The 18,010-nt window shown below is 52.6% G+C and overlaps 1 protein-coding gene across 11 annotated transcripts in view; it reads right to left on the bottom strand.

Moving 5' to 3' along the window:
• Positions 1 to 5,526: 5,526 nt before the first annotated feature.
• Positions 5,527 to 18,010, bottom strand: part of Myo9b (myosin IXB) — an 87,954-nt gene continuing 75,470 nt past the window's right edge. For 10 of the 11 annotated variants that reach the window (XM_026785304.1, XM_026785307.1, XM_026785312.1 and 7 more), the window contains 17 exons: positions 17,700 to 17,821; positions 14,580 to 14,707; positions 14,249 to 14,424; positions 12,937 to 13,035; positions 12,663 to 12,836; positions 12,271 to 12,312; positions 11,937 to 12,048; positions 11,168 to 11,241; positions 10,587 to 10,779; positions 10,380 to 10,508; positions 10,115 to 10,220; positions 9,840 to 9,971; positions 8,431 to 8,554; positions 8,032 to 8,079; positions 7,646 to 7,785; positions 7,309 to 7,436; positions 5,527 to 7,204 (listed from right to left, as the gene is read on the bottom strand). In XM_026785304.1, coding sequence (XP_026641105.1) covers positions 6,798 to 7,204; positions 7,309 to 7,436; positions 7,646 to 7,785; positions 8,032 to 8,079; positions 8,431 to 8,554; positions 9,840 to 9,971; positions 10,115 to 10,220; positions 10,380 to 10,508; positions 10,587 to 10,779; positions 11,168 to 11,241; positions 11,937 to 12,048; positions 12,271 to 12,312; positions 12,663 to 12,836; positions 12,937 to 13,035; positions 14,249 to 14,424; positions 14,580 to 14,707; positions 17,700 to 17,821 — 2,334 coding nt within the window. In that variant the 3' untranslated portion in view covers positions 5,527 to 6,797. The remainder of the gene's footprint in view (positions 7,205 to 7,308; positions 7,437 to 7,645; positions 7,786 to 8,031; positions 8,080 to 8,430; positions 8,555 to 9,839; positions 9,972 to 10,114; positions 10,221 to 10,379; positions 10,509 to 10,586; positions 10,780 to 11,167; positions 11,242 to 11,936; positions 12,049 to 12,270; positions 12,313 to 12,662; positions 12,837 to 12,936; positions 13,036 to 14,248; positions 14,425 to 14,579; positions 14,708 to 17,699; positions 17,822 to 18,010) is intronic. The other variant, XM_026785313.1, reaches the window with a different exon arrangement.

Below are 18,010 nucleotides of genomic sequence, written 5' to 3'. Positions count from 1 at the left end.
AACAGGACCCAAGGGGGGGGGGGCAGATCTGGATCATGGTCTGTGATTCGCTGGCGAGCTCCATTTTCATAAAATGGACCATAAGGATTTATTACAGAATGGAAAGGCTCTGGCTGAGGATAGAAACGGCTGGGTCAGATATAGCATCCTATAGGAATATAGGAATCCAATGTCAATCCAATCAGGCCACTGTGTGTGTGTGTGTGTGTGTGTGTGTGTGTGTGTGTGTGTGTGCGAGCGCGCGCCTTTTGAGCATTCGTGTTTGCATGGAGACCTGTTCCCTGTGGAGGTCAAAGTGCAACCTCGGTGTCATTCTTCTCTCCCATCTCCTCCTCTCTCTCAACAGTCTCACCAGACCAGGCTGGCCTTGAACAGAGATCTTCCTGTCTCTACCTCCCAAGTGCTAGGACTAAAGATGTGCAGCAGCATGCCTGAATTCGAGATATGGTCTCTGGCCTCTGTAGGTTGGGCTAGCTAGCTCTTCCCAGAACTGGGATTACAAGCCCTCAGTACTACACCCAGCTTTTAGTGTTTTGGCTTTGAATTTTATTTAAATTATATGTATGTGTGTGGGTCTATGTGCATGTATGGATTCATGCCTGTAAGTGCAAATGCCCATGGAGGCCAGAAGTAAACACTGGATCTTCTGGAACTGGAACCACAGGTGGTTGTGAACTCCCCAAAGTGGGTGCTGGGAATTGGAATCAGGTCCTCTGCAAGAACAGTATGTGCTCTTAACCACTGAGCCCCCTCCCATGACTTCTGAGAATGAGAAGTGTCGGGCAAACCATCTCCAATCTGAGCAAGTTTCTAACAAACCCTGGGCTGAATAAATGGCTCAGCAGTTAGAAGCTTGTGGTGCTCTTGCAAGAGGACCTGAGTTCAGTTCCCAGAACCCATGTCAGGTAGCTCACGATCTCCTACAACTCCAGCTCCAGCTCCAGTTCTTCAGGGACCTGCATTCACATGTACACACCCACACAAAGACATACAATTACAACACACACATTTTAAACTGGGCATGGTGGCTTATGTCTTTAATCCCAGCACTCAGGAGGCAGAGACAGGCAGATCTTTGAGGTAGAAGCCAGCCTGGTCTATAGAGTTAGTTCCAGGACAGCCAGGACCACACAGAGAACCCTGTCTCAAAAGTCATATATATTAATATTTAAATATGAATAAATATATATATTTAAACCTTAAAAAACAAAAATGGCATTGGCTCCGCTGACAGTGGAGTTAGGGTGTGAGGGTCGTGTGGTCCTGGGTCCTCTGAAAGAACAGTAAGCACTGTAACTTCTGAGCCAGCTCTACCAGGCTATGGAGACAAAGCCTCACTCTGCAGCCCCGACTCACTTCCATCGTGAGCAGCACACGAACAGACAGGGTGACCCTGTGTTATTTGTGTGCACCATATGTGTTGCTGCGACCTGCGTGTCTTCAGGACTGACCCAACTGGGTGACACACGATGAAGAAACAACAGACACACACAGAAAAGCTGCCACTGGGTGGGATTTTTTAAATTTTGAAATTATATTTGTTTTTTTTTCGAGACAGGGTTTCTCTGTGGTTTTGGAGCCTGTCCTGGAACTAGCTCTGTAGACCAGGCTGGTCTCAAACTCACAGAGATCCGCCTGCCTCTGCCTCCCGAGTGCTGGGATTAAAGGCATGCGCCACCAACGCCCGGCTTGAAATTATATTTGTGTGCATATGTGCTCCTGTGCCCTATGTCACAGTGCACAGATGACTTGCGTGAGTTGGTTCTCTTCCACCGTGTGTGAGTTTACCTGCCACTGCTACTGACTTCATGTCAAGGGAAGGGGAGGTCTTCATGAGTACCAGAGCATGGCACGAAACCCACCCCTCAGGTCACCTGGGTCCTGCTCACTTCAGAAATACCCTGGAGACACTGTGTGACAGCCTTCTCTCTCCAGCCTTGGGACTTAGGACAGACAGTGCTGTCAGTATTACTCGTGTTGAGCTTGCCTTGATTCTGAAACACGAAAGTGCTGTGCATGCCTCGATGACCACATCTGTCCAAGGGGTTGGGGCATGTAAAGAGGGTAAAGAGGCTGCCCTCAAAAGGACAAGGGCTTGCATTCAAATCCCCAGCACTCACAGAAAGAACCAAGTGTAGTCTACAGTCTGAGACCAGACTTCAGGCTGCCCTGCGGTGGTCCTGTCTAGTTAGGGTCAAGGACGACATGAAAAGGTGGCGGCACTGGGGAGATGATTCAGAGGTTAAGAACACTGAATGCTCCCCAGAGGATCTAGGTTCGATTTTCAACACCCTCAATGGTAGTTACACCCATCTGTAACCCTAGTTCTAGGGAGCTGAGACCCTGCTCTGGCTTCCACAGGCATCAGCCGTGCACATGGTATACAGGCATACACATTCTGTCAAAACACCCATTAACATAAAATAAAAATACTTAAGTCTCAAAAAATATTAAAAGGTAACGGCAATCTTCCTGAGGTATGGAGAGGGCGACCTCTGGGGTGAACTTCCCTCGGGATTTTCAAGTGTGTGGTCCAGCAGAGGGCTCCCAGAGAGGTCCTGTAAGGTTTGTTCTCTAGTCTGGCCCTTCATCCTGCTCGATCTCAGCAAGACCAATGGACAGAGATGGGACGGATGGGACAGTAGAGGAAGCTCAGCCTCTTAGACTGGAGACACACCCCAGGCAATCAGGCAATCCCCATAATCCAGCTTCGGAACCACTGCAAGTGGCCCAAGGCCCACTGTGTGTTGGAGCCAACTGCCCCGGAAGCAGATGAGGGTGACACGAGACTCCGAGGGCCTCCTCACCACTGTACCCATCAAATGTACCTGACCCTGAGAAGACTCCTGTGCACTCGCCTCAGAAGCCTCTCGGCTTTTGGGGGGGGGAGCAAAGGTAAATGTAATGGTCTGCTCTGTCCCTTTAAAAGACAAGACACGCCCACTCCCTTCCCGGCCCACTGAGGCAGGCTGATCTTCAGCTTCTAGCCTGAGTCCTTCCCTTTCTGTCTCCCTCTTGAAGAAGCAGCTTCTGTCTCCCCCTTCCCCCTTCTGTTTCTCTCTTCTTCTTCTCCCCTTCCCCTCCATAACCCACTAAATAAATATCCAACCTCACTCTGCATGGTATGCCTAAACATGTCTCTGTCTCTTTCCCACCGCATGGACCAGCAGCCTTTGGAGACCTGTGGCGTGGTCTCTCCTGGTGGGACTGGCTGCCCCATCAAGGTCTCTCACCACCACGCGGCTCCCTGCCTGGCTGCTCTCAGACCCACAACCCACTGTCTGCTGCCACTTTAGGGACCCAAGGCGTGCTCTCGGGACCTACTGCCTGCTGCAGCCACTCAGGGACCTGCAGCATTTTTACTTAAGCCATAACAGCAAGGTTTATATAGCCCTGGCTGGCTTGAAACTCATTATGTAGACCAGGCTGGCCTCAAACTCAGAGATCCATCTGCTTCTGCCTCTTGAGTGCTGGGATTACAAGTGTGCACCACCACCACATGTCCTTTGGTTTTTAATAAATAAAGACTATTTTATAGTCCTTTATAAGACTATAATAATGTTTTTTAAAAGGTCAGTCAGGTGTAAGGAGTGGTTCTACAATCTCAACACTAGATGGAGCCAGCTGGCCATTCAAGGAGCTCAGGTTCAGAGCTGTCTCAAAGATGAGAGCCACAGAGCAAGATCTCCGGCTTCTACACATGTATAGAGATAAGTTAATTTTTTTCTTTTTCTTTTTTTCAAGACAGGGTTTCTCTGTCTTGGAACTCAGCTCTATAGACCAAGCTGGCCTCGAACTCATGTTCCCCGGCTTTTGCCTCCCAAGTGCTGGGATTAAAGGCATGTGACACCACTGCCTGGCAAAAAAATATTTTTTTAAACTACCAAGAGCTACCTGCTGTACCACCCCTATTCCCCAGTCTCATGCCTAAGAAGCAACCATTCCCACCCCAGGCAGAGAGGGTGCTGCAGGCCCCATGGGATCAAACACAACCTTAATTTGAATGGAGGGCTATAACTGGCCGGATACCCTGGCTACACTTCCTCTCATAAGCAGGCTCTTTGATTGCTTCCACGGGCAGCCTGGTGATGCCCTCCTGTGTCCTTAGGATGGACTAGCACAGGGTTCCACAAAAGGCTAAAGCAGTCAGTTCTTTGTGTGATGGGCACACTATCTAGTCCTGGAACTTGCTATGTAGACCAGGCTGGCCTCAAACAGTGTTGAGTTCACTGCCTCTGCCTCAGAAGTGTTGGTATTAGTATGCCTGGCTTGTTATTTTGAGACGTGGCCGACCCATGTATGTATCTAGCTTGGTTAGTTTTATTTCAACATGACACAAGCTAGAGTCATCAGAGAGGGCACAGGAAACCTCAAATGAGTCTTTATAAGCTGGAGCTGTAAGCAAGCCTATGGGCATTTTCTTAGTGAATGGTGGGGTCATCCCTGACCTGGTCTGGGTTCTGTAAGAAAGCAGGCTAAGCAAGCCAGTAAGAAGCAACTTCCATGTCTTTTCCATCAGCTCCTGCCTCCAAGGTTCCTGTCTAGTTTGAGTTCCTGTTCTGACTTTTAATGAACAGTGACAATAAACCAAATAGACCCCTTCCTCCTCCCCAATTGCTTTTTTGGTCATGGTGTTTCATTAAAGCACTAGAAGCTCTAGACCGTAGCCCAGGCTAGCTGTGAACTCTCGGCATGTACTTAAACTCCCCAATTTTACAGAATCCAGTCACTTCGGAAACCTCTGAGTGTGCTCAAGAGGCTTAGGTTACTCTGAGCCTCCAGTTGCCATGTCTGCCCTTCTATCATGGACTATGTACTCAAATTATGAGCCCAAACCAACCCTTCCTTCAGTGACATCTGTTGCCAGGCATTTTGCCAACGCAATGAAGTGGCTAACAGCTGTGTGCCACCTGTCAGACTTCTCTATCTGCCACCTTTGTGGAGAGGCTGGAGGAGCTGCCAACAGGGTAAGAATACAGGGCAGATCAGGAGGGCGGCTCAGAAGATATATTCTCAGCACTACCTGTGGCTCACAAACATCTATAACAGTCTCCAAACCTTGGGGGGTTGAGAACTGCTGCTCCTGGGCCAAGAGTCTCCAAACCTGGGCCAGTAAGTCCCACAAGTCTCCCAGGCCTCAGGGAGTCGGGGCCCTTATGGGAAATGAGTGGGGTGGACTTTTTGTGACACAGGCCAAGCTAGTTCTCAACTCCTTATCCTCTTGCCTCCAGCTTCTGAGTGCTGGTACTAGGTGTGCCCCCAAGACCAGCCTGAAGGGAAGTGTGTGTGCATGTGCTCCTGCACACAGGCTGGAGGATGCCAAGTGTCCTGCTCTACCACTCTGTCCTGTTCTCTTGGCACGAGGCATACCAGCTTTTCCACGGGTGCTAGAATTTGAATTCAGGTCTTCCTATTTGTACACCAAGTGTCCCGAGCTGTCTCCCCAGCTCCTAGTGGGAATTTCATACATTTTTAGTACATCTACTTTAAAAACAAAAAACTGTATTTATTTTATGTGTACAGGTATTTTGCCTGCATATGTGTGTGCACCACCTGTATGCCTGGTGCCTATGAGGCCAGAAGAGGGTGCCCAATCCCTTGGATCCGGAGTTACAGGTGCATGTGAGGCTCCAGCTGGTGCTGGGAACAAAGCCATCTCTTGGTTCTTCACAGCAGGGCTATTTCTTCAGGTCTTGGGCACTTGAGAGCAGGTGTGGAATCTCTCACCTGTTCAACAGTTCGTTCCAGGCTATGGATGCCTCAACTGGCCTCTGCAGCAGCCTCTTCAGGGAATGAGGTCTTAATGGTCCTTTTCTTTCTCTTCATGCAGGCCTCACTCTCAGCCCAAGTTAGCTGGAACCTCATGCTTCACCTCTTGGGTGCGGCCTGTGCTGTGGGCAGTTCTGGCTTCACCTTGTCCACTTTGGGAAGGGCAGCTCAGGCAGCACTGGCTGGTGCTTCAGGTAGGCCTTTCTTCAGACAGGACCCCACCCACTCTGATCCAGCCCTGCAGCAAGGCCACACCAACTCAAGTACTTTTATTTCACACCTCTGCAGAGCTTCCTTGGTCCCAGGCTGGTGGCCTGTGTGTACCTCTAGGAGGGGGGTGGAGCCTGAGAGAAGAGAGCTGTGCTCTAAAGGACCCAGGCTGTCACTGGGGCTGCAGAGGAGCTCCAGCCTGGGCTGCCTGCCCCTAAAGGTCCGGAGTCCCTGGCTCCTTGCAGCCCATAGGGCAGGCAGCCTCAAGGCACAGTGGGCAGAGCCAAGTAGGCTATATTCAGGCTTCCCTGGAATGCAGGTTGGTGGGGCTTCCCACTCCTGTCCTGTCTTCAGCCAACAGCTGTGACCCTGTGGAAAGCTCCAACAACGCTGGAAGGTTCTCTGGCTGTATGGCCAATTCTGGGAGGCATCTGGGAGGGCAACAGATGTCCCACAAGTCCACTGTCCACTGGCCGGGGGTGGAGCCGGCAGCTGGGCGTGGCCACCCCCATCCAGGTCACAAAGGTGGAAAGAGCTGATATGAAAGCCCTCATATACACATATAAAATAACAGTTTGGTCCTCCAGTAAGGCTGTTAGAACTAGTTATGTAAACAACAAACAGAGAAACAGTTACTGAGACTAAGTACAAAGGTCACCACTGTGTAGACTGGGGCTCCTGGCCAGCAGCCCCGAGCCTTCACGCCACACAGAGCTGGTGCCTGTCTCATCCTTCCGGATGCTTTTCATTTTGGATCCTTCTCAGAGAGCGGAAGGCCAGCTGGGGTTTCAGGTCATGCAGACTGCCTACCATAGTCCTCAGCCATTGGCCTGGCTGGAGTTAGGCGGCAGGCAATAGGTAGGGGGATCCGAATATCTGCGTTTGGCTCCAGGAAGTCTGACATCGTGGTCCAGGGTGCCCTGCGATGGTAGGTCAGCCCCGGGGGCGATGTATACAGAATGTACCTGGTCCTGTCGGCGGGCAGGTGGCTCTCGACGCCTCACCAGAACAGCAGCCTCTGGGAGAGCAGGTGCCCAGTCGGTCAGGTGCGATGGCAGGCCCGGCGGGAGCTTGATGTTTGCCATGGGCATGATGGGAGTCCTCCGGTGTGTCTTCACTCTGACCGTGACGAAGGATGTCGGCCTTCGACGTGCAGGGGCAGCGGCCGCGGGGAGGGGGTTCGGGGTGGGCACACTGGGGCAGGGGAGAGCAGGTGCGGGGGGCCCTTGGAGAGACAGACTCGGGGTTACTGCAGCGGGGGCATGGGTGAGCTCCTGCCCTGGGCCTGCCATGGCGGGGAGAGTCATCGAATGCCACCTTCACACTGACCTTCCACGCCTCCCCGTGCGCCCCTCTCCTCCAGCAGGCTCTCGGTGCTAGCCGATGTCTCCGAGTCCAGGTTTTCCTCGTCAGAGCCCCGCGGGTCCAGCTCAGGCAACCGGTATGTGATGTCCTCCCTAAGGGTGGAGATACCATATCTGAAGCCATTCCTGCCAAGAGACAACCCCCAAAGTAGTCCTGCTCCTCCTGGGCCCTCCCTCATACCAAGCACATGCAGTCAGTAATGCCCTTGGCATCTGCCCACCCCGCAACCCCACAATCAGTTTTGCATCAGGCGCCTGCTGGGACTAGATGAGTGTTAGCAGAACTGGCACATGACACTTGCTTCTCCTCCTTGATGGACTGGATCCGTTCCATGAGAATCTCCTTCTCTCGGTCCTCATCGCCACCTGCCGTCTCCTCGGGGAGGGCCTCCAGCTCCTCCAAACTGCTGTCCTGCATCACTGGGGTCCTGGGGCTTTTGGTCTGAAACAAGGAAGCGGCAGATCTGACCCAGAGCAGATCTTAGTGCTTGGAGGAAGTGTGGGCAACATCAGCTCTAGGTTAGTTGTGAGGTAGACCCACTCCAGGGCTCTGTGCCTGGAGTTCTGCAGGAATCTAGTGGGAAACAGCATGCAATTCCAGGAGGTTAGGACATGCTTTATGCTATGGCCAAGACTACCCAGCATGCATCTGGAGACATGCAGCCCGGCCCACACAATGTGTACATACCCGGACCCCCTCATAGGGAGACGAAAACCCCAGTTTGAGAGGCCATGGCTGGGAGAGAAACAACACAGGTGAACTGGTGTGCTGAGCCTGCCACACTGGCATGAGCAGGACCTGACCAGCAGCTGGTAGCAGGTTGAAGACCAATTGGCTCCCATGGGAGCCCAGGACCTGACCCCTCCCCCAGCACCAGAGTGGGTGCTTCTGCAATGAGAACTCCTATGCACTATGTTCAGGCAAGGAGGAAGTCAGGCCAGGCATGTCTGGGCAACAGAGGGGCTGTGTCTGGCTAAGTGGAGTTAACCATTTGGTGATGGCAGGGCTCTGCCCCACTTGCCCACGTGGCCTCACCTTATGGCCTAAACCCCTGCCCAGCCATACAGCCCCAAGGCCAGCACTCACAGCATTTTGCCGCAACAGGGAGAGCCTACGGAATGCAATGCTCTCAGCTGCCTCCAGCTGGTTGATCTCCTCCATCTTCATCTTGTACTTCCTCATCTGTTCTTTGATGAGCATCTCCACACACCTGTGGACAGACTCGGTCAGTCCCAGAGAGCCGCACAGGGCCTGGGCCAGGGCTGGGACCCTGGGATACCTTGTCAGGGGGGCTCACTGCCTCTTTGAGAATGCCCAGGGCAGGAGGTAAAAGGCTGGTGTAGGCTGGCAGGGGAACTACTTTCCTAGGAAAGGAGAGGGTCCAGAGAGACTGGGGCCCTGTCAGAGCTCTGTGAGCTAGACTCCCATGGCGCCCACTCGATGGTCAGCACCAGCGGGACTCAGCTCAAAGTCAGCACTAGTGAGGGGAAAGGCAAGCCTCCCTATCATGACCAGAGGACACAGGGAGTGAGTCTGTGCCTGTCCCGCCACCTCCCAGTGGCTTTGGGCTCCTTCCTCACCCACAACATTTTATGTTGGTGGCCAGGAGCATGGCTGGGGATCAGAGGGATCCTCCTCAGCTTTACCTTAAGAAAACTGCCAAGGGGACAGGCCATTAAAGGTCCTCTTCTGGCAGGCTTTTTATGTTTTCACTGGGGGATAAGGCTAGGAGATGGAACAAGACCTTTAGCCCAGAGCCACACTCCAGCCTTTCGGAGTTCTAAAGAAAATGATGGAAAACTGCTTGTCCACCCAGAGGTGGACACACTGCTCTAATGGCCACCTTTCCCCGTCAAGGGGCTTAGGAGTCTCGTCCCTTGAATGCTTTGGGCAACTCAGAGCATGGTCTTCACTGAATAGGGAGATGTGTGGCCGTGCTCTCCCGGTGTGTGGAACCCTGCCTCCATGTTGCCTGCACTGGGGTGGCTTCTGGAACCCCAGTTCCACTCATTTCAAATCTGCCTTTTGTTAAATATTAGGTTTTAGTTAAAACAGTGTGCTTGCTACAGCATACACTGAGGAGGGAGGGCCTGGCAGGCCTGAGCATGTGTGTTGGGGACACATGGAACCCTGCTTCCAGCTCTTAGCATCATAGGAAAGAAAAAGAGGTGTGTTCGTGTATGCATGGTGTGTGCATGTGGAGGGGAGGGGAGAGAAGACTGTTGAAGAAACCTAAGGGGCCACTGGAAAAACAGCTCAGAAGGTCAAGGTGTTTGCTGCCAAACCGGATGACCCGAGTTTAATCCCTCAGACCTACAGGGAAGAAGAGAACCAACTCCTGGCAGTTGTCCTTTGAGCACCACACCTACCTATCACGGCATGTGTGACCTGAGATTCCGGGGTGACGGAGGCTAGGCGGGCTTTGAGTGAGCTCTCGTTAGATTCTGGAGACAGTCATGCTCTGTAGCTGACCTGGAACGGGACAGGGGACTCACGTGGTAATCTTCAGTACATCCTTCATGCTGGTCAGAGGGTCCGAGTTGTCGGGGCAGCGTAGTAGGCAGGGTGCAAAGATGATGGCCAGAGCTCCTGGTGACATGCGGTTCACATCCTCAAGTAGAGCCACCCTGCAGAGCCAACAGTTAGGGGGAACCCCTCCTGCACCCCTCCCTGATCCCAATGCCAAGTTCATGTCTTGGTATTAGTGGCCAGGACATGCTGCAGGGTCACAGGGCACAGCCGTGTGGGCTCCTGGGGGAGGGGCACTTGCTTGACAAGATGGAAGATGAGCCTCTCCAGAGAGGTGTGGTTGGCCTCAGGCAGGTGGTCCAAAACCGCATAGATGGCAGCCAGCTGTTCCTGCTTCTCGGGAAGCTCTGGGGGAGGCCAGGGCCATCAGTCCTGGGTGGCATCACCCAAGCATTTGGGGTGCACCAAGGCCCTTCATGTTTCCAGAGGGAAACAGCCAACCCAAACTGTGGGCCCCAGCTGGAACAGAACATGCTCCAGGCCTCACCCCTTTCTCTATGGCTCACCAACAGCCCTGAGGAAGTCTCCATACTGGGCAAAGGTCATGAGGGGCTCAGGCAGCTCCCTCAGCCACTGCTTCAGGACCCCAGTAATGGCATGGATGGGGAAGTCTTCCAGGTTGACTGCAGCAGGGTCTGCAGGTGGGAACAGGTGAGCAGTGACTGGGTGCTGACCAGTGGGACCGGCTAGGGCGTCTGCTTCTAGTGCCTTACCTGTCTGTAGTGCCTGCCTCAGTTCCCGAGTTCGGTTAGCAGCGCCCGATTTGCGGTAGAGGCCCTCGGTATACAGGCCGTGCATCTCTACATGTTCTAGAAGCTTCTCCAGCACGATGGGCACGGAGGCCTTGTCACTGGTTAGGCTGTCCACACACACACCAAAGTGGCCTGGCTCGGCACCCGGCTCACTCTACAGTTGGGGTGGAGAATCAGTCCTGATGGCCACTGGCCCCAGCCCCCTCTATCCCTGTCTGCCCACTTTGTTCTTGAAGGGATGCTGGGGGTGGGTTCTGGGCTTGTGGGCTCCCTCCATGCAGCACCCACAGGCTAGATGGCCCTTCCTGGGGAGAAGGTGCCCCAGCCCCACAGCCCTTTAACAGATTGGGCTCTAATTCTTATTGTCCCACAAACTTGGACCCCAACACCTTCATGCACGGTTGAGGGCCTCCCTCTGCGAGGCCCAGGACTCTTTAGCAGGGGAATTCTTGCAGGGGAACCGGAGGCCACAGCCCTCCTGCCACTCCCCTGGGAGGCCTAGCTGTAATGTTCTAGAAAGCTCCAGGTTTAGGCACACTCACCTTCCTCCTTCCTGTGTAGGAGCAGTAGCTCTGAATCTTGTGCACGCATTTTTTGTGGCAGGTCATCTTGCATACTAAGGGGCCAGAGCAGAAGTTACAGAGGGTACAGAGGACCCCAGGTTCCTGAGAACACCCACTCACTGTCTGGGGACCTTAACTGCGTTCTAAATCATATGGATCACGCTCTGCTGATTCTCATGAGAAGATGGGTGGGTGGTAACTGGTGCTCAAGAGAGACCAAGGTCTTGGTTATACAGGAGGCGCCTGTGGGAACTCAACCTGACAGTGGCTGAGTGATACTCTTTCAACTACACTAGGATGTCAGCTAAGATCTAGGGTGGTGGGACCAGCACTGTCAAGGTGTAGATGCGTGTGTGTGTGCATGCATGCATGTTGGGGTGGGGTTCCAGTCCTGAGCCCAGAGGAAATGAAGAGACCCAGGACATTGAGTCAGGAGGTCAGCTGGGCCTGGCTTGGCCACCCTCTGGATGCACAACCAGCCAGCTCTGCGTTGCATTTGTGTATTGGCATGCTTTAGAGGATAAGTGAGGTGTCTGTGAAGAACTGGAAGGGGTGAAGGTTGAAGCTGTGTGAGCACCATGAACCATGGTACATAGGTAGGGCCCCCATGACAGTCAAGTTGCCTGCCTCTGTGTATGTGTATGCGTGCCTGCCATGTGTTGAGAGGAGCATTCTCAAGAACAGGCAGGAGGACAAGGAGGGTGGCAGAGGTAGGGCACCCATGTGGCCAGGACAGGGTGGGGCTCACCACTGCACAGCAGAGCCTTGTCCATGAGCCAGATATAGGAGAGACACTGCTCACACGACTGCGGGATGTTCACCTGGTAGCTGGCAAACACATGTCCATTGTGCTCCTGGACCTGGGGTGGGAAAGGGAGTGGGAAGCTGGGCTGAGTGGGCACCCTTCCCACTCCACTGTCTCAGTAGCAGCTCCTTCCCATGGCTCTGAGGTGCTGGATGGGCTGCACACAATCAACATATGAACCCAAATGGACACACAGCTACTCACAGCATGCTCCTGCACACACACACACACACACACACACACACACACACACACACACACACACACGGCTACTCACAGCACGTTCCTGTTTCCGCTTCTTCTTCTGGGCTTTGCTTTGCTGAGAGAGAGAGAGATGAAGCCCATGTGGGGATGAATAGTCAGACCAACTGTCCCCTAGGAACATCCCTGTCCTCAGAAAGGAGGTAGGGAGCTTGAAAGCACCATGACCCACCTGGAGTAGCATAAGGCACCCTAAAACCCACAGCCTGCTCAACAGAGCAGCATCGGGGCCATGGCTGACCAGGGAGATGATGGCGCTATAGCCGGTAGGGCTGGGAGGATGAGGTCTGCTAGGGTGGTGGGTGAGGCTGGGGAGAGATGTGTATGACTAAATGGGAGGGGCTGGGCAAGGAAGACATGGGGGAGGACCCAGGACAGGATGGGGGTTGTGGGGGTGAAACTGCCTACCTTAGTCGGCTCAAAGTCAGTTTTGGTGTAGCTGCGGGTGAACTCATCCAGCAGTGACTGGAAGACATTGAGGACCAGGTTGGTGTCCTTCTCCCCACGCTCGGCAGCCAGGTTGTTGACAACGATCTGGTAGTTCTCCATTAGGTCCTTGTAGCCTACATGGATCTTTCCGTTCTGTAGGAACATGATAAGGTGTCCCCATGACCCAGCCAAGGGCTTGTGGAGTGGGACTGGGGGAGGTAAGGTATGGGCAGCTGGGGTGGGGTCCACGCACAGGCACAGAGTACATGGTCTTAATGTTGCTCCTGAACCGCTCAGTGGCCTCGATGAACAAGCTCTCGATGGGTGTCTTCTGTGAGCGCAGGTCGTTCACCTGCAGGGAGAGGTGGTCAGGGCTGCTCACATTTAGTCAGTGCCGGCTATGAAACCTGACTCAGCGTGGGGCTCCTGTCCTACATGCCATTCTAGCCCAAAGGGCATCATGCATGCATCTGAAGATGGCTACAGGACAGGGTTTTGTGGGGCTTCGCAATGTGTGGATGGAACCAAGGGCCTCAGGAAGGTGAGGCTTGCACTGTCCCACTCAGCCAAACTCTAATTCTTCAGAGTATTTTTTTTTTTTTTGGAATAGTTTGGCCAGCCTGGGAGTTGTAATCCTCCTGCCTCAGCTTCCCAAGGCCTGTGGCAACTGCAGCTGTGGATTTCAAGCCGGAACAGCAAGATGATATGCACTGTGCAGCAGAGAGCAGTGCACACTCTGAACATGAACAAGATGATATGCTCTGTGCAGCAGAGAGCAGTGCACACTCTGAACATGAACAAGATGATATGCACTGTGCAGCAGAGAGCAGTACACACTCTGAACATGAACTCCTATCAGTACTCTACAGCCGTTTGCCTGAAGCTCTCGGGAGAGAACAGAGTGGAGCACAGCTTACTAATATTCACAACACAGACATTGACTTGGAGTGAGAAAAATTCAGATGGGCCATGCAGGGGACCAGCTGGCTTTAGATTTAGAATTTAGAATTTTCTTTAAAGAACTAAACCACTTTCCAGGCTGGGGAGACAGCTCCCTGCTTTAGAGCACTGGATGCTCTTCCGGAGGATCTGGGCTCTGTTCCTAGCACACACAGACGCTCCAGGGGATTTCATGCCTTCTAGCCTCTGTGGGCACTGTGTGCAGGTAGTGAGCATACATGCAGGCAAAACACTCATACACATTTTTTTTAATTTAAATAAGTTTGTGTGTGCACACATGCATGTCACGGCGTTATGGGGTTAGAAGACATCAACCTGTGTGAACTGTTCTGTGTAGGCCTGGAGCATCAAACTTGGCAGCAAGCACCTTCACCTGCCACCTCAGCAGCCCTATTCCGCTTTTTTTTTAATGTAGACCTGAATTTAGCTCCTCCCTGAGTGCTGTGGAGAGGGAGAGGGACCTCGTGTGCTCGCTGTCCCCAGAAATCTTTTGTATTGTTTAATCCCCTGAGCTGGGGGCAGAGCCCAGGTCCTAGGGATGAACAGCCACCTTACTGTGCCATCTCTAGCCTGGGTGCCTAACAACTGGCATCCTGGCGGCTCACCTTGTTGAGCAGGAACTCATCCAGAAACTTGAGCTCGTTGGCATTGGTGATCTTGCGGAACACCGACTCACGCCACTTCTCTGACACTGTGATCTGGCCGACCTTGCGGTTTCGGTTCTTTTTCCCTTTCAGGGGCTTCTCACCCACAGCATGGCGGTGCTGCTGGCTGGAAAGTGCTGCAGGGACACAGGGCAGTCAGAAGCAAGGTTAGAAATGAGCGCCCAGGTACACACTTAGGTCCACTCCCAGGGCTCAGACACTGCCACTGGGACCTGACAGTTGTAGGCATGGCTAGGCAACTGATTCTGGAAGTTACGGGGAACCAACCAACCTTCTAGATTCTTCTTGGCGGAGGCTTCCTGTGCCACCTGCCCTCCATTGCTCTCCATCTCCTCCACGCCCTCCAGGCTAGGTTTCTTATCCTTGGTTTTGTGCAGGAACAGCCGCTTAAAGGCAGATCTGCAGGAGACAGTGTTTTTGTTTAAATCTTTACCTCGGGTGTGCGTGTATCTGTGGGTGTACACACTGTGAGTGCAGTGCCTTTGTGGGCCAGAGGAGGCTGTGTGATCCCTCTGCAGTGAGTCACCAGACATGGTGAGGGGACCCAATTTGTGTCCTCTGGAAGCAGGGCAGGTACTCTTAACCACTAAGCCATCTCTCTAGTCCCACTTTTTCTTTCGAGACAGTTTTACTATGTTGGCTAGGCTGGCCTCAAATGCAGAGACCCCTCCCAGGTACCAGGATTAAAGGCATGTGTCAGTATGCCCAGCCATTTTGCTTTTGAGACAGGGTCTATAGGCAGCCCAGAGTGGCCTTTGCATCCTCAGCAGCTGGGGTGTGTTATGCGCCATGCCTCTTCTCTGAACATTTTGGGTTTTTCTTTTCTTTTCTTTTTTGTAAAGATTTACTTATTATGCATACAACATTCTGCCTCCATGTATGCCTGCAGGCCAGAAGAGGGCACCAGATCTCATTATAGATGGTTGTCGGCTACCATGTGGTTGCTGGGAACTAAATTCAGGACATCTGCAAGAACAGTCAGTGCTTTTAACCTGAGCCATTTCTCCAGCCCTTGGTTTTGTTTTTTCAAGACAGGGTTTCTCTGTGCAGCACTGGCTGTCCTGGAACTTTCTCTGTAGACCAGGCTGGCTTCAAACTCAAGTAGATCAGCCTGCCTCTGCCTCCTGAGTGCCAGGACTAAAATGTGCACCACCATGCCAGGCCTGCATGAAGTTTAAGGCCTGAGAAGCAGAAGTTATAAGATTGGATCCTCTCCAAGGGAAGCCATGTTCTCATCACCAATTTAAAACAAAAAATGGAGGCCACCTAACAAAGACAATGGTTCATTGTGGAGGACTGGATGAGGCATGGTCAGACAGACGGCATCTGTCTGCCTGAGCTAAGGAGGATGCTGCGCAGGACTCAGCTTGCCCCAGTGTCATAAAAAGAATGCAGTGAAGGGCTGGTGAGCGGTAAAGGCGAGCCACAAGCCTGACAACTTGTATGGGAACTGACTCCAGCAAGTTGTTCTCTGACTTCCACACACAGCATGTGTGCACACACACGCAATATAAATGAAAATAACTTAAAATAATGAGCTCTTGCCCCCTGATGGCTTTTCATGGACACAGTATGTGAAGAAAGCCAGAGAAATGGTGACATTATTAAGTGGCTGCTGGGCACGGAAGGGACAAATGGTTACACACCAAAAAGTTACCTCAGACTCTGACTGGGATCTTGTGTGGGAAAGGTCTTTGTGTTTGTGACCAGCTGAAGAAATATAGGATGAGATATGAATTAACCAACACAATACAAATCCAATAGTAAGTATTCTTACAAAACAAAACAGAAGGGCCTGGGGGTGTGGCTCAGGGGTGGAACCCTGTCTAGGATTCTCCAGTGAGGGGCTGAGGTGTGACTCAGGGGTGGAGCAGCCCAAGGCTTCTTCACTAGAACTGTAACAGACCAAAAACAATTTAAGAAAAGCCACTGGTTGGAGAGAGCTCCATGAAGGTGGAGGCAGCATCAGTCACTGTGAACAAGAACGCCTGGAGTCCCCAGATCCAGGCCAAGGGCAGCCCCTCTGGGCTGAGCAGAGCCCCGTTTCATCTGACCTCTTGTGAGATTCAACTCTTCTTGGTTACAGCCCCTGGATTCTGACACTTAGCAGCAGAGGCCTCCTTGTGCCCCATCCCCACCACGTTCTATGTTTTTCTATTACTTGCTATGGTTAGGGCAGAAGTGTTCCTGCCCCACAGACTCTTCTGTGAAAGAACCATTCTAGAGCAGTCTAGCAAGGCTGTCTGGGCAGCACAGGAAGTTGTCAAGTCTGAGGGCCCAGCGTGGTTGCAGAGGTGACGGAGGGGTTTTTGAGATGGTATCTTCACAGCTCAGGACGGCTTCAGACAGTGACCACCCTCCTGCCTCAGCCTCCTCAGGGCTGGGGTTACAGCTATGTAAAGCTAAGCCCATCCAGGATCTGCTTTTGACTTCATTGGGGGAAAAAAAATGGAGGGCTTGGCATGGTGGTACACACCTTTAATTTCAGAACTCAGGAGGCGGAGACAGAGGCAGGTGGATCTCTGTGAGTTAGTTCACCAGGTCTACAGAGTGAGTTCCTGACAGCCAGGGCCACAAAAACCCTGCCTCAGAATAAAGAAGTAAACAGATGAAGAAACGGAGGTGGCTGGGAGGCAGCTCAATGGTAAGCGCTTGCTGTGTGAGTCTGAGGGCCTGCGTCTGTACCACATCGCACTGGGCGCAGGGGTGCACGCATGTAATCCCACTGCTGTGGGTGGGGGTGGTAGATTCTTGGAGTCTGCTAGCCAAGCAGCCTAATGACCCCCAGGTCCAGTGAGAGACCCTGCCTCAAGTGTGGTGGTTTGAGTGAGAGAGAAGCCTCACAAGCTCATTTTGAACGCTCAGTCACCAGGGTGTGGAACTGTTTGGGAAAGATTAGGAAGTACGGCCTTGTGGGAGGAGATGTCACTTGGGGTGGAGTCAGGCCAGGCCCAGTGTCTCTCCGTCTGCTCATAGCTACTGCTCCAGCTCCATGTTTGCTGCCATGATGATCATGGACAAACCCTTCAAAACCATAAGCCAGCTCAAATTAAATGCTTTCTTTTTTTAAGAGTTGCCTTGGTCATGGTGTTTCCTCACAACAGTAGAAACAGTGACTAAAACGAAGGACACAATGTCAGCTCCTGTCAGCCATGTGTGCAATCAGAGCAGGTGACCTGGCCTGGCTGTGGCTGAGACATCATTACAAGCAAGTGGCCACCCTGGTCCTTGACATGGTCTTGAGGGTCAATGGCTAGGTGTTCGATAAAGCTCTTGGGAACTGTGCCTCAAACAACTGCTGAGCCCATATGTGCCTCATCAATGCAATCAGCTTACGGGAGCTGCAGCAGAGCCCTGGGCGTCTCTAGTGGGTGGGTACCTGATCACTTACTTGGAGTCACCCTGGGAGCCTGGAGAAAGGCCTGCATCAGGACCAGCAGACACATCTCCCGACTTCTTCTTGTGTATGGCTGGCTTCTTGGTGCTCGGATCCCCATCAATTTCAGCTGGAGTCTGAAAGGGATAGGTTCAAGGAGAGGGCTGGGAGAGCCGTAGCTGGGGTCAAACCTCCCTGTGGCCCACCAACCAACTCCACCATGAGTTTTCTGTCTTTAAAGAAAACTTATAGCCGGGCGGTGGTGGCGCACACCTTTAATCCCAGCACTAGGGAGGCAGAGGCAGGCAGATCTCTGTGAGTTCGAG

Source organism: Microtus ochrogaster, linkage group LG1 (assembly GCF_000317375.1).
Source record: "Microtus ochrogaster isolate Prairie Vole_2 linkage group LG1, MicOch1.0, whole genome shotgun sequence".
Lineage (NCBI taxonomy): Eukaryota > Metazoa > Chordata > Mammalia > Rodentia > Cricetidae > Microtus > Microtus ochrogaster.
This window is presented reverse-complemented; position numbering and strand designations above follow the sequence as displayed.